Genomic DNA, 18,400 nt, shown 5'->3' on the forward strand with positions numbered 1-18,400 from the left:
ATTTTCATTTGTTCTTACATTTTTCTTTCATGTACTTCAGTTTGTTATACGTTTTTTTGCCCATGCCCAACTAGAAAAAGTGTAATTCCATTTATCGTCTGAGGTCTGTTTGACATGAAGGCATTCTTGGCAACACTCAATCCTTTAAAAAGACTTTCTCGGGACAAAACACACTACTAAAATCTAAAATGTTGAGTTTCATAGATATGAGCCAGTGACCATGTGGATTAAATCTGTCCCCAAATCTCCCATGCATCTCTAACAAGCTTCTGTACATAGTTCAAGTTGAAGCAAATAAGAGGCGGCCAGGCCACGACACATCAGCTAAGCAGTGAACTGGTTTAAGTTCTGCTTTGCTGATCAGCCTGCAAAATCCCCAATATACAGAAGTTGTATCCGGACATCTCCGACTCTATTCACAGTTTTCATACCACAAAACTAGGATTTATGACATGCAGTGGCTCAGGCGTGGCTGATGAATTATTAGACGTCCACACATGTGTGCTTTGCTTGTCTACCCCATAACATTGCGTCCCTGTCTGCCACTCAAAGACGATTTGTTTTGGTGAACGGTAGAAGCTCGGTGGAATTGAATTACATCCCATCTGCCTTTTACGTGGCCCTTTTCCTTCAGCCTTTCCTGCCGTTGATGGATCATTGTTCCACTGCCTTCCTGTTGTGGCTCAGTTTGACTAACTTATAGTAGCAGGAGGAACGTGGGTGGTGGAGTCTGTCTTGACAATTTAAAAATGACTGATCTGAATCGCCCAGCTGGCAGGGAAAATGTAGATGCTGCAAGTATGAATGCGCGCAACTATGAATGAGAAGAATAAGTTGCCGCAAAGGAGCGAGCCTGGTCAACAAACCCTTGCTTAAATAAACTGAAGAACAAAATCCTGTTGTACTCGTTGAATTGCCTGAAGATTAGACGAGGCTCAGCTCACTATGATCTCTTTATCCCACTCTCTGTGAAAGCTTTATTCAAGAGCAGGTTCACATCCAGGGTTACTGAATTGTTTGGGCCATGGCTCAGGGCTCGCCCTAATCTGCATTAAGAGGAGAATTGTGGGCCCATTGTGTAATATTGTCATATTGGCACAGAGAGGAGGCGGGAGGTCAGCCAAACGAAGGACAACAGTTGGCCCAAAACCCTGCTAAATAACTCCAGCAAAGTTCTGCAAAGCAAAGCCAATTAAAAAAAATGTTTTTCAATGACACATTGTTTACCATGTTTGCTTTCTAGCTGTCTTTTGTTGCCACGCTACATTCATCAGTTGTCTGTCTGGGGGGAGGCAGGAATCTCACTGCTTGTACAGTAGAGCTTTGCTCCGCAGAGCTGCTTGTGGTGAAAAGCTGCGCAGCGTGACTTTAAGGCTTCTTCAAATCCATAATTGCAAAAGCCACCTTTTTCCAATTCAAGAAAGCACACTTACAAAAGAGAGCCAGCCACTGTTATGATTGACATGTTGGATTTCCAAGTGTGGTGGTTACTTTTGACTGTATTGTCTTTTAGTATAAACACCCCAGGTATATAGTCAGATTCATTGTTCCGACCGATTTGTCAGCAAAAAAAAAAAAAAAAAGGTGTCGTATTAAGCTTTTGATTTTAAGAGCTCGAGCCAAATGAAAGACGTGGTGACATGTTGTGTCACCAAGACATGCTGGATGACAAAGGGTTTCTTTACGCAGTTAAAAGTTGATGGACACTAAAAACTACACACAAGCGTAAACATATGTGGTGAACGCTTTGGGTGACTTACCCGTGTCACAACAACATCAGTCATTTCAGCATGGGAGAGAATGCTGGTCTGACAGGAATGTAAAATAACAGAAAAATGTTTGAATTTGCTTATAGATTATCAGATGGATCGCTGAGCAATCACGCTACACAACTAGAAAGAAGACAGGACTACTTTACCTTCAGTTTGAAATAAAGTCAACAAAATGTACTCAGCGACAGGTTAGGATTCCAGTAAAGCAGCCGCCACAGTCGTGTAATGTACATAGGCCTTTTTGAGAAGACGTGTAATGTCACAGCAGAAAAAGCTCAGTTGTACATGGTAGAGGATGCAGCACAGATTCCGTTAGTGATGCCACTCTTATTGCTCTTTGTTACATTTATATGATAAATTAAAATGTTTGGATTAAGAAAGGCGTGCTGAGTCTTAACAGGCCCATTCAAAACTTTCACCGGGTCTCATGGTTCTGTCTTTGAACAGTGGCCTTTGTTTTTCCTGTGGGATTAACACAAAAAGAAAAAAAATAAATAAATGGCACATAATTTCTGTAATTTGCTGCACTGGCTAAGGATTCTGTAAATGAAGCTGAAGCATTCACACTCCCTTGCACATCCCTAGGCCCCATCCATCAGATTAGACCTTTACACTGATTTACAACTCAGAGCTACTTTCGGACACACATGAACTGGATCAAAACCAGTTTGATGTGCGTTTATGGCCACTTACGCATTTATATTAGTGTCAAATCATTGCAAACCACAGCCATTTATTGGTTATTGCTGACGGACATCAAAGAAAAGCCCGCTCTGTGCTTGAGTGCACGCGGCCAGTGGATTGGGGATACTGTAGCTGATAGGTGTGGCACGACTTTTGGTCTTTTTGGCTTGAGCAGCTGGGAGTCACTTGCGAAATGTTGCGTCACTTTCTGCAACATTGTTGTGTGCAGAAAAACTCTCACCCAGTGTTTTGAAGTGAAAGATGTTTTCATTTTTATTTGTATTTAGTGTTGTCTTTCTCTTTCAACCTGCAGAGTTGGATACACATCTGTGTCCGTTTCCTGTTGTTCACGCTTGGGGTACTTTCAGATTCACTTGACGTCAACCCAGTGACCGATGACATCTCCAAACTCTCTACTTTGGTAAGCTCAACACTGGAACCAGCCAAAGCCCCATTTTAGTTTTAGCAGTTACCTTATCCATGTTGGATTACCAACAAATGTCGTGCATCGCACATCTGTTGTAGGTGTTTAAAAAAGCTGCAAAGAGAGAAGAGGAACATGATGAAACGATGCAAAAAGATCCAAAAAGATAATGGAAAGCAAATTTTCTAGGACGCTTTCTGGAAAGTGTTTTCTCTTTGTTGTACAGGGTTATTTTTTGTGTGTTTTTGCAGTTTTCTTACGTACAAATATAGGTTCTTAAGTATTGCTTCCTTTTTTAATGGGATTTGTCTGCAGTTTAATGATGTTCTGCTTGCTTCTTTTTACAGAGAGAAAACATTCCTAAAGATTACAAAATTCCTGTACACTACATTCCAAAAGAAGAGGTAAGATTCGGTGCCTCATGCCCACAGTAATGACCTACATGACATTTAGCATATCTAGACGCCCAGATTCTTATTTTAATTTTTTTGCAAATTTTAGCTACGTCCTTACTTTTAGTCACAAAGCTTTCATTTTCCTAAGGGGAAGAAACCCTCTTATTGTACTTACTGTGTGTATTCCACTTATTGTGCAGTGTAAATAAAGTGTCATGTGGTAAGTGCCGTTTAAACTGTGAAGGCACCATCTGACTGGGAGGATAATTAATCTTTGGTGGATATCCACTCTACTGAGAGCTTTCTTTTTGACACTGTGGTATATGTGATTAGACACTACGTATCTGACTCACAGTATACGTATTTAATGCAATGTCTGTTTCTTTTATTTCCTTCTAGTCCGGGATGTGTTGGGTGAAATTAAATGTCTTCTACTTGGAGGAGAGTTTACAAGGTTTAGCAGACAAGTTTGGAAATGTTTCATCCAATAGAAACGACATTAGCATAGTCATCCAAATACTCCAAGAACTGCGGCTCCAAATGGGTCCCAGCTTGGTAAGTTTATTTTTTTTTTTTTTTTCCTTAGACATATTGAATAATAGATTCAAAAACAGTCACCCGCGTGACCTACGTCTTTATGCAGCCAGTACATGTACCAGAAATCATTTAGCACAACTTAAAACTTCATGTGGACTGTGTGGTTGTATTTACAGGAGGGGACCATGTATGATTTTCAGTGCCACTACAGGGAAGAGAGGTGGCACACGGAGCACTACTTTAACGTTGCTGAAGACTTCCTCACAGCTGCACGGAATGAAGAATATCGAGATATCGAGTGTGACGCTCCTCCCTGTCCCACCACACCATACACAGTAACAACAGAAGAATATTTACAAGGTGAATGATTACTTAGTGGACGATTTGCATGTGTGGTTGTGGAAGTGAAGGAAGACTGGACATATATACATAAACTACACCAGATCTGTGTATGCGTTGCATGATTGAATTCAGTTTTGGTTGGTTTTGAAGCAAAAGTGACAAAACAAAAACTGGTTCCAACATGTGGCCATCTACTGCTGTTTATGCTCTGTAAAACCCAGTACAGGTGTGCTTGGGGCTGATGGTCAAGCAAATCGAGTAATTTGCAAGTTTTCAATTTTCATGTCACTGGCACTTAGGGCAACTAGGTGCTCTCCTCTTTCAGAATCAGCAGCAGATGATTTCCACTGCCTAAAAAATTCACTGCTGTTTGGCATGCCTTCCTGTATTATTTTTTTTTTCTACAAAAAATTGACCCTCTACATATGCTTACTGCAGCTTTAAATTCACGATGAACAACTATAAACTGTGGAGGGAGTTTCCTTTCAGTAAGATGTAAATCATTTGTCTTATGGAGACATAGTGGCACCTCTGTGGGAGCTTCAGTGTTAAACGACTGACGTTTTTCCATTATTCTCTCTGAGAGGCTAACTGCGCCACAATGAACTGCGTGCTGCTCACTCATGTCAATTGCATCTGGTGTGTGATGCTTTAATCCAAAGCACACTACAATAAAATCACAAGACTGGCGGAAGATCTAACAATCAGTCCGGCTCCGTTGCCTGAGCATTGCTGATGTTTTCGAAGCTGTTTGGAATTCCCACTGAGATTTTGGATTTATCTTTTCATGTTGCCTGCTGAGCGGGGTCAGCGGGATAACAGCAACATTTTCATTTGTCAGAAGAACATCTACGGGCTGTTGAAAAGTGGGCTGAAGCACCATATTGTGGTAGAACAGCCATATTTCTCACGTCAGTGATCTCGAGAGCATCAATAAAATGCAGAGATTGGGAGTGCTGAGTCCTTTGCTTGGTCATGAGGGTTTTTTGGTAAAAATGGGATAATTTTTCTGTTTCACTGTTAAGATCAGTCAAAGAATGAATCACAATCACGAAGACAAGATCACTGGATTGGCTGCCAACCAGACATTGTACGTGTGATTTGTGATGTTTTTTCATTTGCTTACAACATAATCCTGATAATCCTGAGAGAATCTGCTCAACATTTTTTCTCACTGTTACCAGCTTGTATCAGTCACCATTACCTCAGAAGCACGCATTTAAAATCTATTTACACGAGGGTCCGTGGACTATGCAGAGTAACGATGACATTGCTTCTGGTCAGATACATGAATGTTGAATTGTCTGAGAGTAAAGCTTTCAGCAGCATAATCAAATTTCTCTACCACTATATTGGAGTAGCATGTGAGAAGTCTTAGATGTGGATAGCTCCAACCCTCATCAAATAAATCCAAGCTATCTGCATTGCTTGATACACAACCAGTGATAAGTGAGAAAATGTGTGTTTTTATGATTTGGATTAATCATCTCTTCAGGAACTGTGTTTTATTGTAGCAAACATTAGTAGCAGTTGACAATGTAGGTCACGCTTCCCACACACATTTTCTGAAGCTAGTCTACAAAATCTAACCAGCTACATTCCGGTCACAAGCTAACTTGTGCTTGTAAAACTACTGCCACCCTCTTTGGACTATTGTGAACAGACTCTATTTAGGACAGATCTCCTGTGGCCGTTTGAAGAAGCTTTTAATCCAGGTACCATTATTTCTGCACAAGAACTTTGCAAGATAAAAACTCAAAGCGGTCTCGGCGCTTAGACGGCCCATTGAGACACGACTGAGTCACAGGACTGAGGGAAGATGTCCCAAGGTAGCGCATGTGAAAGGGAAGAAAAGGGCCGAAACCTGACTGTATACGTGTTGATTACAGAGCAATCTTCCAATCTTCCCAAGCGCTTGGTTTTTCTTTGCTGGAGTGCTTGGATCAGGTCTTTTATGTGTGTGAGGCGAGGGTAGAAAAGGTGGCGTTGAGGTAACTTTTTAGCACCTGACAATGAAAGGTTTTCAACGTCAGACAGTGGCACTCCTCTCTTCCCTCTCTTTTTCGTCCCTCCACTCGTTTTTATTTTCTGTGTCTCCTCATAACTCCAGACTCACCAACCCATATCTTTTTCATTTGTTTGCTTTTGCCACAGGGTCACCCACTCCCAGCAGTAAAGGCCCCGAGTGTTCTACTGGCTGCACAGCACGTAAGTTGGCGAGCCCGAATTCAGTTGCAAAACCAGCCAAGCTGGTGTGTCAGATTAGCAACTTTTGTTGCTACAGTATTTCTGCACATTCCAAAGCAAGTAACCTCATTTCCCCTGAGCTGCTGTCACTTGATTGATGACGCTCTGCAGGGCAAATTCCATCACGTCTTTTGTCCCTTGTCTTATCTTGTCTTCCGTCTTCTAGGCTTTTGCCTACCTGCCTTGCTGAAAAGTGAAATGAAATGGTTTCAAATGGTTATGAAAACGCAACAGTAACACTGATTTGAATGTCCCAATGGCTCATATAGTGACCTGTCATGGAAAATAAGACAACAAAATCCTTGAACAACTAGTCCTTGCCATTAGTTTGTCACAGAACAGGTGACATGTATTTATCAGCATGAATAGGTGTAAGAAGACGGTTATTTTTACACATTTAAATGTTTGTTTAACCTTTACTTATGCCATGAACACCCTTGTACAAGGCTTAAACTAATAATAATTAATAATTTCATTTAAACTAATAACTAATAATTTAATTTCTAAAAAATATTCAACATCCATTTGTGTGTCTTAACATTTTTTTAAAAGTTAGCTGAGGTAGCTGAGTGCAGCTTACAATCATCAGTTGCCTCTGTGACATGGAAAGTTAGAAGTGAATATCAGGAATAAATCTTTTAACTGAAAGCATTTCTCTGGTTTTAGTTTTTTGCTGATATCAAAAACACAGAAGTAATTATAACAAGTTTTGGGTCATATCCATCCTTGACCAGGACCAACAGGATTTAACAAATGTTTTAAAACAATTGAATTGCCTTCTAATTCTCCGTTTTGTTTGCCATTCCAGATAAAGGCGCTAGATTGCTGCCTGAAGTGGTGGAGCGAAGCCTTCTGTCCTTACTCTTCATTCCACTCTTAGCTCTCGTATTCCTGCTTGTGTGGAAGGTGAGCTGACCTTTGACCCCTGACCGTAAGCTGCATAACTCCCTAAGGTGCCCTAGAGATATGAGTGTTAGTTAGGGGCCTATTTTATTGTCAGATAGACAGTGCTTTGTTCAGCAGAGGGGTTTATTACAGCTGGCTGCAGCCTTTCAACTTTCTGCAGATGCAGTGCAGACTGTGTTAATCTGAATAGCTAATTAAGAGTGATTTCCATACAGGTCAGATCACGAAGGAACGAGGAGGATCTCCAACAGACTGCTGGAGAACAAGGACTCTTCACAGGAACAGAAGGGACTGCACCTCCACTAGATGCTGAAATATCAGAAAAGTAGGCGGTTTTGCTTTTTTGTTCGGTTGGTTTGTTTTGCTGTTGTAATAAATGCATTGCAATTTGTGCAAATGCAAATTTTCTGTAGAGGAAAGTTGGTTTTGAGCTGCTCCATTGAGAGCTGATTATGCTCCGGCAAAGATCTGCCAAACCTAATGTGCCCAACACACATTTACAGCCTGGAAGTTTCATATAAGTCACCCCTTTAAAGTGAATTTAAAACTCTTATGACTGCGTAGCCGCTTTGAGCAACAAGTAGGTGCTGTCACAGGTCACCAAGCCACCTCAGTTCAAGTCACAGGCAGTCGCACACAGTTTGGAAAAAGAGAGAATTTAGAAGCTATGTAGGCACTTATGGAAGATGCAGTATACAACATTATTGGTGCCTGAACCATACGAGTGGTCAAAGGACATCATGACTTCAGCTGCTTCAGTTTTTTCAGTTCTTACTTCTGTAAGTCTCCCAGCTTCATGGACGTGCATCAGTTGTAAATATTAGCTATATTATTATCAAGGTGGTGTAAATTACTGTGGCTTTGGTGGTTCAATAAATAAAACCTAAGTTTCTGTAGACATTTCCAGCCCTGCTGGATATAGAACAGGATGTTCAGCAGAAGTTGCACTAGCTGAACTGTATTTTTACTGAACTCTATGACGCACATTCACAGGCAAAATAATACGCATAATGGTGTGATTGGATCTGCTTGGAGGTGAAACAGAAATTAAAGCTTGTTTGCTTTCCACGCGTCAACAGTCCTTGCTGATCAATAGGTGGGAAGTGAAAAGTCCTTCTCAATCATGTTGCTTACAGTCACATGCCTCTTTCACATGATGAGCACCAAAGCAATTAGTACGACAAGAGGCTTATGAAGCATACAGCTGTTAATTTTTCATGGAGGGAGTTTTTCACGGCATCTGCACTAAACCGGCCCCGCTGCAGGTAGCTTCTCAAGAAACACTGCTGGATTGCATGTCTCATTGTTTTAAGTTCATATAGTTTGAACTTAGACCTTGCCTGACTTCCTCTGAGACTGACTACCAGAACCTAAATTCTCAGCTGCCTAACTGAGTGTTGAAAGGAGTGTTTGACTCTTGTCATGTGAAAGCCACTTCTCGAGGGGCAAATTTCTTTTAATTTTTTATTTTTAAATAATCTTGTTGCTGGATAGTGTCCAATATTTTTTTCTGTCTGTCCAATTGCAGAAACAAGCTGAACGTCATTGAAATAGTGTAATGCTTCAACCCATTGTTGTTCTTCAGTGTACTTGGTGAGTTACTTCATATCAATCTTGTTTGTCTTTGCTTCTGTTGCCTTAGTGCTTGCTCTGTGGTTTTCAAGCTCCGGTTTCCGTAAAGCTCACTGAGAACATTTGGAACCTTACTGATGCTATGTAAATAAAGCTGAATTGTATTGCCCTGCAGAACAACCTAACGCACCTCTTCACACATCTCTCTCACAGGGCTCTACTCCTCTTCTGCTGGTGTCCAAAGGTGAAAAGCAAACGTGAAGCTGAATTCCATAGTGAGGTGAAAGGCCTGTCTGTTCTCCAGATTCACTGTGGCACATTAACAATTGCCGTGACCAAGATTGTTCTGGTTAAATCACGCCTGATACTGTATGGACAACCTTGCCTTTCTCATGAGACTGCATTAACCCCATGCTTTTGAACAAGACTGAGATTTTAGCTGTACCCCCAACTCCAGTCCCCCCTCCCCATGTCCTCCTCACCTGGATTCTCTGGCTCCCATTAATCTACCAGAACTTGCTGCATCATCCACTCGTTGGGGAAAAACGTTGCCGCTTTTATCATCACGTTGCTCCAGACTGCCTGCGATTTTGGCCTGCCGGTTCATCTTCAAAGAACAAAGCAGAGAGTGACTGATGCTGGTTATCTCTTGTATGAACTGAGGCATGAATTACTACCTCCGGTGACCCTCAAGTTAATCACATCCTCAACAGCTCCACGGTTTTCTTTTAGTCCCGGGTTTCCCAAAGAATAATAATGTTAAGCGTTGTAGTTCCACGGTGTAGTCACATTGTCTGGTTGGGGTAGGTACCCACGGGGAGGGGGCGTGTATGATGTATTTATTTATTGGCGGCAGCACTCAGCTGCTGGTGTTCATACAAGTAATGGATCACAGTTAAAGAACAATATGTATAGTAACACGTCATAAACCTGAAATTGCATTCCTGAACAAGTGACATTTTCTTATAAGTTGTTGTTAGTATATATTGTATGGGTCCGGCGATTCAGATTGAGTGAATGGATTACATGAAAAAAAAAAAAAAAAACACAAATATACAAAATATGCTGCTTTGACTAAATTACACTTAGACTATTGAAATCTGCAATGACATTCTCCTACCAACTATCAGGGATGACTTCTGTTGATCCAGGTTGTTTTGGGTTTTTTTTAATTTTAATTTTAATTTAAAGCTGAATTATTCACAACGTAGACAACAATGGGTCTCCCATACTATGTTAGTTCAACAATGCCTTTATATATTATTTTTTTTTTTTTTTACTTATCTCACCTCTATGCTTGTAAGATAGAAACTGTTACATCAGACATTTTGTGATGACCACTCACATTGGAAAGAAAAAGAAACAAAATGTGACACAATTTGAAAAAGGAAACAGACATAATACGATTGAATAAACAAATACCACATTATATCATTTTTATATTAAGATATCTGTTTTTGACTGTTCATTCAATGACCCAGTGTACCTACACAACCATCCAGCTTAGACTGTTCTGCACTCACAAGGTTCACAATCTGTTCTTACTGACTTTGCCTTTGTCCAGTATTAGTGTTGTGTTTGCATAATAAAAACCCATTATAGACAATCTGACAAAGATAGTTAGTGCATCAATCCCAATCAGCTGCTGGAGGTTGACACCGGTGTTTGGGAAATTTCCAGACGAATCTCGTTGGTTATCTTTACGATCCGCGAAGCCCGCCACATGGGAATGCCATGCAAACCTAAATATTTATTATTTTGCCTTAAAGCTGCGCCATGACACGCTGTCAGAGGAAGGTGCACGGACATCTCCTTCGTATACCGAATTGTAGCACAACGGTGTGACTTTCAAAATCTAATGCGGTCAGTGTAAAAGATATCTCTCCCCGGTGTATAACGATCCACATAGAGGGCCAGAAATCATTTAATGCTAGTCGTCAATTTGAAGCAGGTGGCAGGGGAGTTTGTTAAATTCACACGTATTAACTGATTATAAAAGCCGTAGCGGCCACTCCCTCAAATGCTTCACTTGATGCTCTTGCAAACCTGATAAGTCGGGAGCTAGAAGTGCTCCGTGCCTCAGTGATCATAGATCTTATGAGAGCATTAAGGAGAAAGTAGGGGGATTAACATATCTGTCTAAAGGCAGTTTACTCCCACGAAGCCTTGCCCAAACACAAACTAAACAAACTATAAATTCTAGGTATTCAAGTGATTATGAACCTTGTCAATGAAAAAGAGGTAGTAGAGTCAACAGGGCACGCTGGCTGTGACCTATCCAATCGGACAACTAGTTAACAATGACAGAAGTGGCAGGACACAAACATTTGTTTCTAGTTCTAGTATTTCTATCATATTGGTGGTCTTACATTGTACCATGTCCATTCTTGGTTTTGTGCCTTGTTTGATTAGTGTGACCGACTCGTGTGTAAATGTCAAAGGTCTGTCTATGTCTCCCTGTGGTAGTAGTAAGTGGAGAGATCATTATAGGGCAGATTCAAATAATCTCACCTCAACAAGCCAATTGATATGATTCCCTTTTTTTTTCAAATTAGAGTTTAGTTGGCTTGACCTGTGCCCAGTTATGATTATGCACACTTTATGTGGTAAAGCAGTGCTTTGGTAAGAGAAAACTGTATCAGCAGAACAAACTGCAGTGGTTGTAACATTTCTGTCCACATGTTACATTTTAGCCTTTGTAACCTTTAGGAAACCGTTTACTTGGTAACTGTTTGTTTCCTGTATATTTGGGACTATATGTTGGGCTTTTTTTTTCTTATAGGAGACAACAATATATTGTACAAAATTGAGTCTGTGTTTGAAAAAACTGTATACCACATTGGTGTTCCTATAGTTCAGATCAACAGTACCTTTCAGCATCAATAGCTGGAAATCTTTCGTGTGGTTAAGTATCGTTTGTTTTTATTGAACTGCAAGATAACATTATTCATTTAAAAATGCATTTTTGAAAAAAGCACTATTAATTGTGACATCTTATTGTGCCATATTATTTATGGCAGCGTAGAGCTGAGTCTGTGTTAGAAAAAGTATACCACATTGGTGTCCATATAGTCCACAGCAGTGGTACTTTTAGCAGGGATATATGAGAAATTAGCGGCGTGGTAAAGTATTGCAGTTTCAAAGCTTTTATCCGATTGTTTTCATTCAAAGATGCATTTTTGAGTAATATTGGAGTATACTATCTATGGCAGTTTAGACCTGAAACTTTCTTTTTGATCATCCTTAGGTTATGCCTCTCTACATTAAGACTATTACATGCAGTGCCCAGTATTCCGACAGAGATACAGGCTAGTCTAGCCACAAACTAACAGTCAAGGTATATTATGTCAAAAGCTGCTTTTTATACATAGTCTATGAATATAATTAGCTGCAACAGGTCTAAGCTGTGAACAAATACAAAATAAAAAAAATTTAAAAAAAAAACGAAAAAAACAACAACATGGTCTCCCATTTTCCTGTCTTTATGAGAGCCAGAAACAGTCAGTATGCCTGATGCATGGAACTCAGAAACCAAGCAATTTCATGCATTAGTCTAGAGAATGACTGCCCTTAAATACTGTTCCTATGTGGGTTGTTGTGTGGTCTGAGTGTGAACAGGGCTGTATCCTGAACAGTGCTTTTGGGCATGAGTTATCCAATCCATCCCACTTGAGTGGGTGAATCAAATGGCTCTAGGCAGGAAATAAGTCTGGGTGCCAAAAAGCAAATGTAATTATTGCCCGGTTGGTATTCTGGGTGAAAACTCTACTGTATTCTGTATTTTTGTATAAATGTAAACAACATATATGAAATATGAATAAAGTACATGTATCCAACTTTTATTTATTGATTTGCTTGTGGTTGAACAATTTTAATTGAGCTTCTGTGCGTTGTTTGTTGGGCATCTCTCCAAGTAATCAGACTCTTGGCATGTCAACTTTGTTGCAGGTAAAATAGCTTAGCTGTGTGAACATGTTGGATGGCTGTATTTACTTCCAGGCATCTGGGGAAGTTTCAAACTGCATGTTTGCAAATAGTAGCTATTTAAAGGCAGGAACGGTTCAACTTGTCATGGCCTGTTTTTAAAAGGAAAGGCAATTTTTAGCATTTTTTTAATGGACATTAACAATCATGTTTAGTGGTAGATTCCCAACTTTCAAAATGACATTTGATGGTGGTTGTGGTGGGGACATTTTCCTCTGAAATCACATACCAAAAGTTCAAATGTCATTCAATTTGTCAGAATTTCCTCAGTTAATCAGCCTAAGTAAAAGATGCCTACGATCATTGTGTGTCGTGTCCAGTGGATACGATAATACATTAAAAAAAAAAATAACTTTCTCAAAAACTGATGCATAATTTCTCTTGCCTTGCAAAGTTTTAGCTGTCCCAGAAGAACATAATGATAGAATGCAAGGTTTCGCAGCTCCTTCATGGCCATATTTCATTAAAGTTACTACACCACAGGGAATACTTGGCCTTCAGCATTCTGTCTGTGGCCACTTCAAAATCATGCCAATATCTCACGGTTTAATGCGATCCTGTCTGTGTTATTGCTTTCATGCAACATTTAGCACATTCGCCATCAACATATATGTTTTTTCTTGTGTTTTTTTTTTTTTTTGTATCGATAAGTGATTTTCCTTCATTTCATTCCACATTTCCCATATATTCAATCTGAGACATTACATATTTAAACTATGAAAACAGTATTACATGTCCTCAACACCTCACTGGAACGACATCATATTCACTTTGCTTCCTACTCTAATTTTATTCAGGTGGTGCTCTGTTGAAAGTGACACTGTTATTCCTAACTTTGGAAAAGCAGTGCTTACTCTGGTGTTATAGGCAAATTAAATTCGCATAAGGATTGGTAGTACTGTATTCTAGTACTGTTTATGTAGTAGCAGTAGTGAGCCTTGTGGTGTGGTGTATCTCAAGGCTCACTACCTGAGCCATTGTATTTTATGGAATCATGGTGAATTTTAAAACTACAAGGATGGTTTGTATTTGTTCCAGCTTTGACCTGTGCATTCCTCTCTCTGCATCTGCAGATTCCAGTTAGTGGATTTACACCAGGGTTGTAAATGGGAGAACAAAGGATGGAAATATTACAGGTTAAATGTTTAAATGTATTCTTTTAAATACATTTTCACAAACACTAGAGTTCCAACGGTCTAAGACCACAGTCACATCTTCATGTAAAGTGAGAAATAATTTGAGGATTTAGAAAAAATTTTTTTTTTCTGGTCATTCTGAACTATTTCAAAGCCAGCAATCAAATTTAACAAAATTTGTTTTAAATGTCAGATTCCCTTGAGTTTTATCATTTCATTGGAATATTCTCTTAGATTTGACCTGCTCACTGTTCATAATATCAATATTATAATAAATACAAATATGGCAGTGGCCCAGCAGTACATTGCTTATTCTAAGAAGAAAACATTAGCCTGGAAGCCAGGCTAACTTCCCCGCCCAGGAATTTGTTATGGTAGAAGGTCTGTATGGAACAACTCTGTTGGGAACTGATTATGTCCCTGGCAGAATGGCACTGAACGGACTATCCAATTGCCTGAGTTTTTTTTTTTTTTTTTTTTCCCATATAAATTGAAACACGCCCCATAATGAAATCCAAATGGAATGTTACTCTGATAAAAAAATAAATAAAAAAAAAAGGCTACACCAGGCTAAGGAAACCAAATAGTTTTACATATAAAGGGGCTCTTTCTGATCATGAAATCATGGCATTTCTTAAGGTCTCTATAAGGGCAGACCAAAGGTGACCACACTGGCAGAAGATCAAAACATTAAGCTTAGCTAGCTCACTGAGAGATAGAAAAGAAACTCAAATGAATAGCTGCTGCTGGTCACACATTCACTCTCATGTCATTATCAAGCAAAATAGTTTGACATGATTTTGTGTCTGATGTGACATGGAACAGTAATGCGCGGTTTGTCACGTACAATTTGTCCTGACAGTTTGCAGTGAATGACTACCGTTTGATGTTTTTCACAGTTTCACAGGGGATTTCTATAAAATTGGTTTCTCGGTTGTTCTGTGGAATTCAAAGGTCGTGTTGGTCGGTGTTATGATTTTCACTTTGGTGTGAGGAAACAACAGGAAAGCTGTGAAACCCCCATTGTTCCCTGACATGTAACAATCACTGTGCAATTGTGTCACACTGAATACGCATACAGAAGTGTGACTTTAAGATCTGTGTTAAATGTGACATAAACAAGTCATCTGATCTCAGTCAGCTATATATATATATATATATATATATATACACACAGTATGAACCACATGAGGATCAACTGCTTCCCAGGGTCATGCTGGCTCCTTCCATCATGCTGTGCAAGTTTAACAAACCTCACTGAACAAAGTGTGGTCCAGAGACACTCCCCTGGACACGAGTGATTCAGTTGCATTTGAATAATTATGTCTTGGCAGTCAAGCGTGTGGTTTGGGTTTTTCCCTGTGCTGTATGAGGAAGTGGATTATAGCTTCTGATAGTGCATTGCCATGAAACACAACAAGGAAGAATGGAAAAGAAAAATAGAATGAAAACAATTTGCGCCCTTTTTTCATGACATCTCTAATGCAGCAGATCGGATCTGTGAGAAAATGTAAGAGATATGTCTCAAACAAACAAATCACGCAGCCTTGGCAACAGGTGTACCAGAGTGTTTTTTTGTAGAAGCCCGGCAGAGTTGGAGAAAATTAAAGACGATGCAAAGTAAAGTTATTCCCTTGATAAAAAAAAATAAAAATGTAAAAGTGCTTTGCGGAGCAAAAGTGCTGCTAGCACAGCAGACGGGACCCCAGGGATGTGGGGTTTGTATGGGGTATATCATATCCATAGATCATTGCTGACTGAGGGCATCACTTCTGTGCAGGAAATGACCTAAGTCCCCAGACAGCCTCCCTGAATGTAGTTCTCCCACTTTTGTAAACATGGCCTTGAGGACTCTCTCCCGTCAACAGATTTCCTAGCCTCCCTGGTTCCTACCTCACAGCCAGGAGCTTCCGCTTTCCCATCACTCCCTTCAGACGGCTCCCAGCTGCACAAACTGATGAAGGAAGAGCGTTTAGCAACCAGACCTTTTTTTGTTTTCGTGACTGTAAGCCAGCTGAACTTGGACCACAGTGTGCTGGCTCTTTGTGCAAGCGTACTTGATGGATCATTGCCTTATGCACCCATGAAAGCAACTTGGACACGTGTTCAAAAAGGGGTTTGTTTTTTATTTATGAAAAATTTGTTTTCAGTTGTGCTTTGTCTCAGGCGAAGACAAATGTGATTCAATGTTTCTCCACCAACTCTGGTTTAGATAACAGATAAAAATAATTGAGAGCAAACAACTCTATCTGACAAATAGCAGTTCAAGTGGAGTCACTTTGGGAAAGGATTTAACTCCGGGTCTTATCCAGGAATAACAATGCATGTAGAGTGGTCGCAACAGCTTGAAAGCCTTCACTACCCGCGCCATGAGCCAATGGATAGTAAACACAATGAGCCACAGACACACTGCTCAACAAACAATAAAATGCTTGTGTGTTCCTGAAATACATATGCGCAGTGCAGTAGGGATTATTAGTAAGTTAGTGATTTATTAGTAATAAAATGCATTGGGTCAGTATTTATATTCAAAAACTACAAAATACGGAACAGTGTATCACAGAATTTGCCAAATATCTGTTACTGTGGTTGTCACATTGGTAGAAAAACCATATGAGTCTTAATACTTTAGTTTAATGTGAAGGAAGTGCAAAGATAAATGAAGATGACGTCATCTATAGGTTTCCAGAAGGGCAGATTTAAAGCTCATTGCGTTGACTCTGGCCTGAGTAAAGAGCTAGCGATCTGCAGGAGCACCCACCTCATGTCACTCAAAGCGGCCATGCCCTTAATTGGGCATAACTTTCTTCTTCTTCTTCTTCTTGATATAATTCAGCTGACTAACAAAAAATAAAAAAATTCTACCCCATACAATTAGCAACAGTTATATATATTAGGGGTGTGACTTTAACACGTTAATTACGATTAATTAACTACAACAAAAATTTACTCTTTAAAAAATTTAACGCATTTAATCGCAGTTTGCATTCCAAACAACGCAGAACTTTAGTCAGTGCACGATTTCCTGGTACACCGATTACACTGATGCACGCTTCATAGCTCGGCTAACGGCTACCAAATTTTAGGCAAACTTTATTTAAAAAAAAACTACCTGATGGAAGCCTTGAGAAAAGCAGGGTTTTGTGAAAATTGTGCAAAAACAAAGAAAAAAAAAAAAGAGTTTGCACACCACCGAAGCACTTCAACCCTACGGTGCCATCTAAATCCAAAGCATGTTGCAGTGAGCACAGAAACCAAGCTGTTTGTACTAGCAGTCCCTGTCCGAGTACAGACAAGACGTGGCGGAAGCTCAAACTTTTTTTTTTTTTTACCATTTAAAGTGTTTTGAAAAAGTACTTAAAATGGCACTTTAACTTTAGGTCTGTTCAGTTTTGGCCAGGGATATTTTCTTTCTTTTTCTACTGTTTTGAATTGAAATGCAATTAAACGCATTTTTTTACTGTATTTGTTCATTATAAATAAACTTGTAAAAAAATGAAAAAAAAATGTCTATTTGTATTATTCAGTTACTTATTATTAGTGGAACTATTTCTGTGACGTTTGTGGTCCTCCGCCTTAACAGCACAAAATGCATCCAGCTGATAATACGTATGTGCAAACAGACTTGCTGGTGCCACTTTGACAGAATTGAATTGTTTAACCAAATATCTAACCCTCATGCCCTCCTCAAATTTACTACTCTCTGGACATCTTTGTGGCAAAAATGTACACGCACAAATAAACTGCCAATACATCAATATTTTTTTCTTTCTTTTCATAAATCTCTTCAACAACTTTAAACGACTTGTCCAAAACTACCAACATTTCAATAGTTTTCAGGAATTAAACGCTTTAAATGCCAGCCTAATGATTTGAAATATTTCATTATTTTTTACAAAAAACACAAAAACTTAATTATTTTCCATAAAATAAACAGTAGGTGCATGAGGCTTTGGTGGTGATTAGAGTCTTGGATATGTCAAAGATTATCAAGAAAACTGATTTGATTGCATTAGTATTTTTCATGTAGTGTCATATTTAAAAATTTGCATCCTCTGGACACCTTTGTGGCAAAAATGTACACGTGCAAAAAAATAAAATAAAATCCCCATACATCAATATTTTTTCTGCTTCAAACCTGCTGAAAACTACACACTGTCTCTCTTGCACTCACAGACCCGCTTGCAGACACACACACACACACACACACACACCCATACACACACACTTGGGGCCCCCTGGTAGTCATATGGCTCCATAATATAAATGGCAAATTTACAAGAAATTCATGCATCTACCTACAATGGAAAAAAATAGTTGAATCAGATCAAATATGGTGAAAGCAAATATCATTAATTTTCTTCTTAATGAAATGCAAACATTACAGCATGCATGGTTTTG

The 18,400-nt window shown here is 39.4% G+C and overlaps 1 protein-coding gene across 1 annotated transcript in view; it reads left to right on the top strand.

The window, feature by feature from the left end:
• Window positions 1-13,462, top strand: part of kitlga (kit ligand a) — a 28,645-nt gene extending 15,183 nt beyond the window's left edge. Inside the window, exons 2-10 of the mRNA XM_084554381.1 lie at window positions 2,770-2,877; window positions 3,228-3,284; window positions 3,675-3,830; window positions 3,989-4,172; window positions 6,309-6,362; window positions 7,210-7,307; window positions 7,523-7,632; window positions 8,836-8,900; window positions 9,093-13,462. Of these exons, the coding sequence (XP_084410507.1) occupies window positions 2,770-2,877; window positions 3,228-3,284; window positions 3,675-3,830; window positions 3,989-4,172; window positions 6,309-6,362; window positions 7,210-7,307; window positions 7,523-7,632; window positions 8,836-8,866 (798 nt within the window). The 3' untranslated portion in view covers window positions 8,867-8,900; window positions 9,093-13,462. The remainder of the gene's footprint in view (window positions 1-2,769; window positions 2,878-3,227; window positions 3,285-3,674; window positions 3,831-3,988; window positions 4,173-6,308; window positions 6,363-7,209; window positions 7,308-7,522; window positions 7,633-8,835; window positions 8,901-9,092) is intronic.
• Window positions 13,463-18,400: the final 4,938 nt, after the last annotated feature.

The sequence above is a fragment of the Chelon labrosus genome (assembly GCF_963514085.1).
Source record: "Chelon labrosus genome assembly, chromosome: 11".
Lineage (NCBI taxonomy): Eukaryota > Metazoa > Chordata > Actinopteri > Mugiliformes > Mugilidae > Chelon > Chelon labrosus.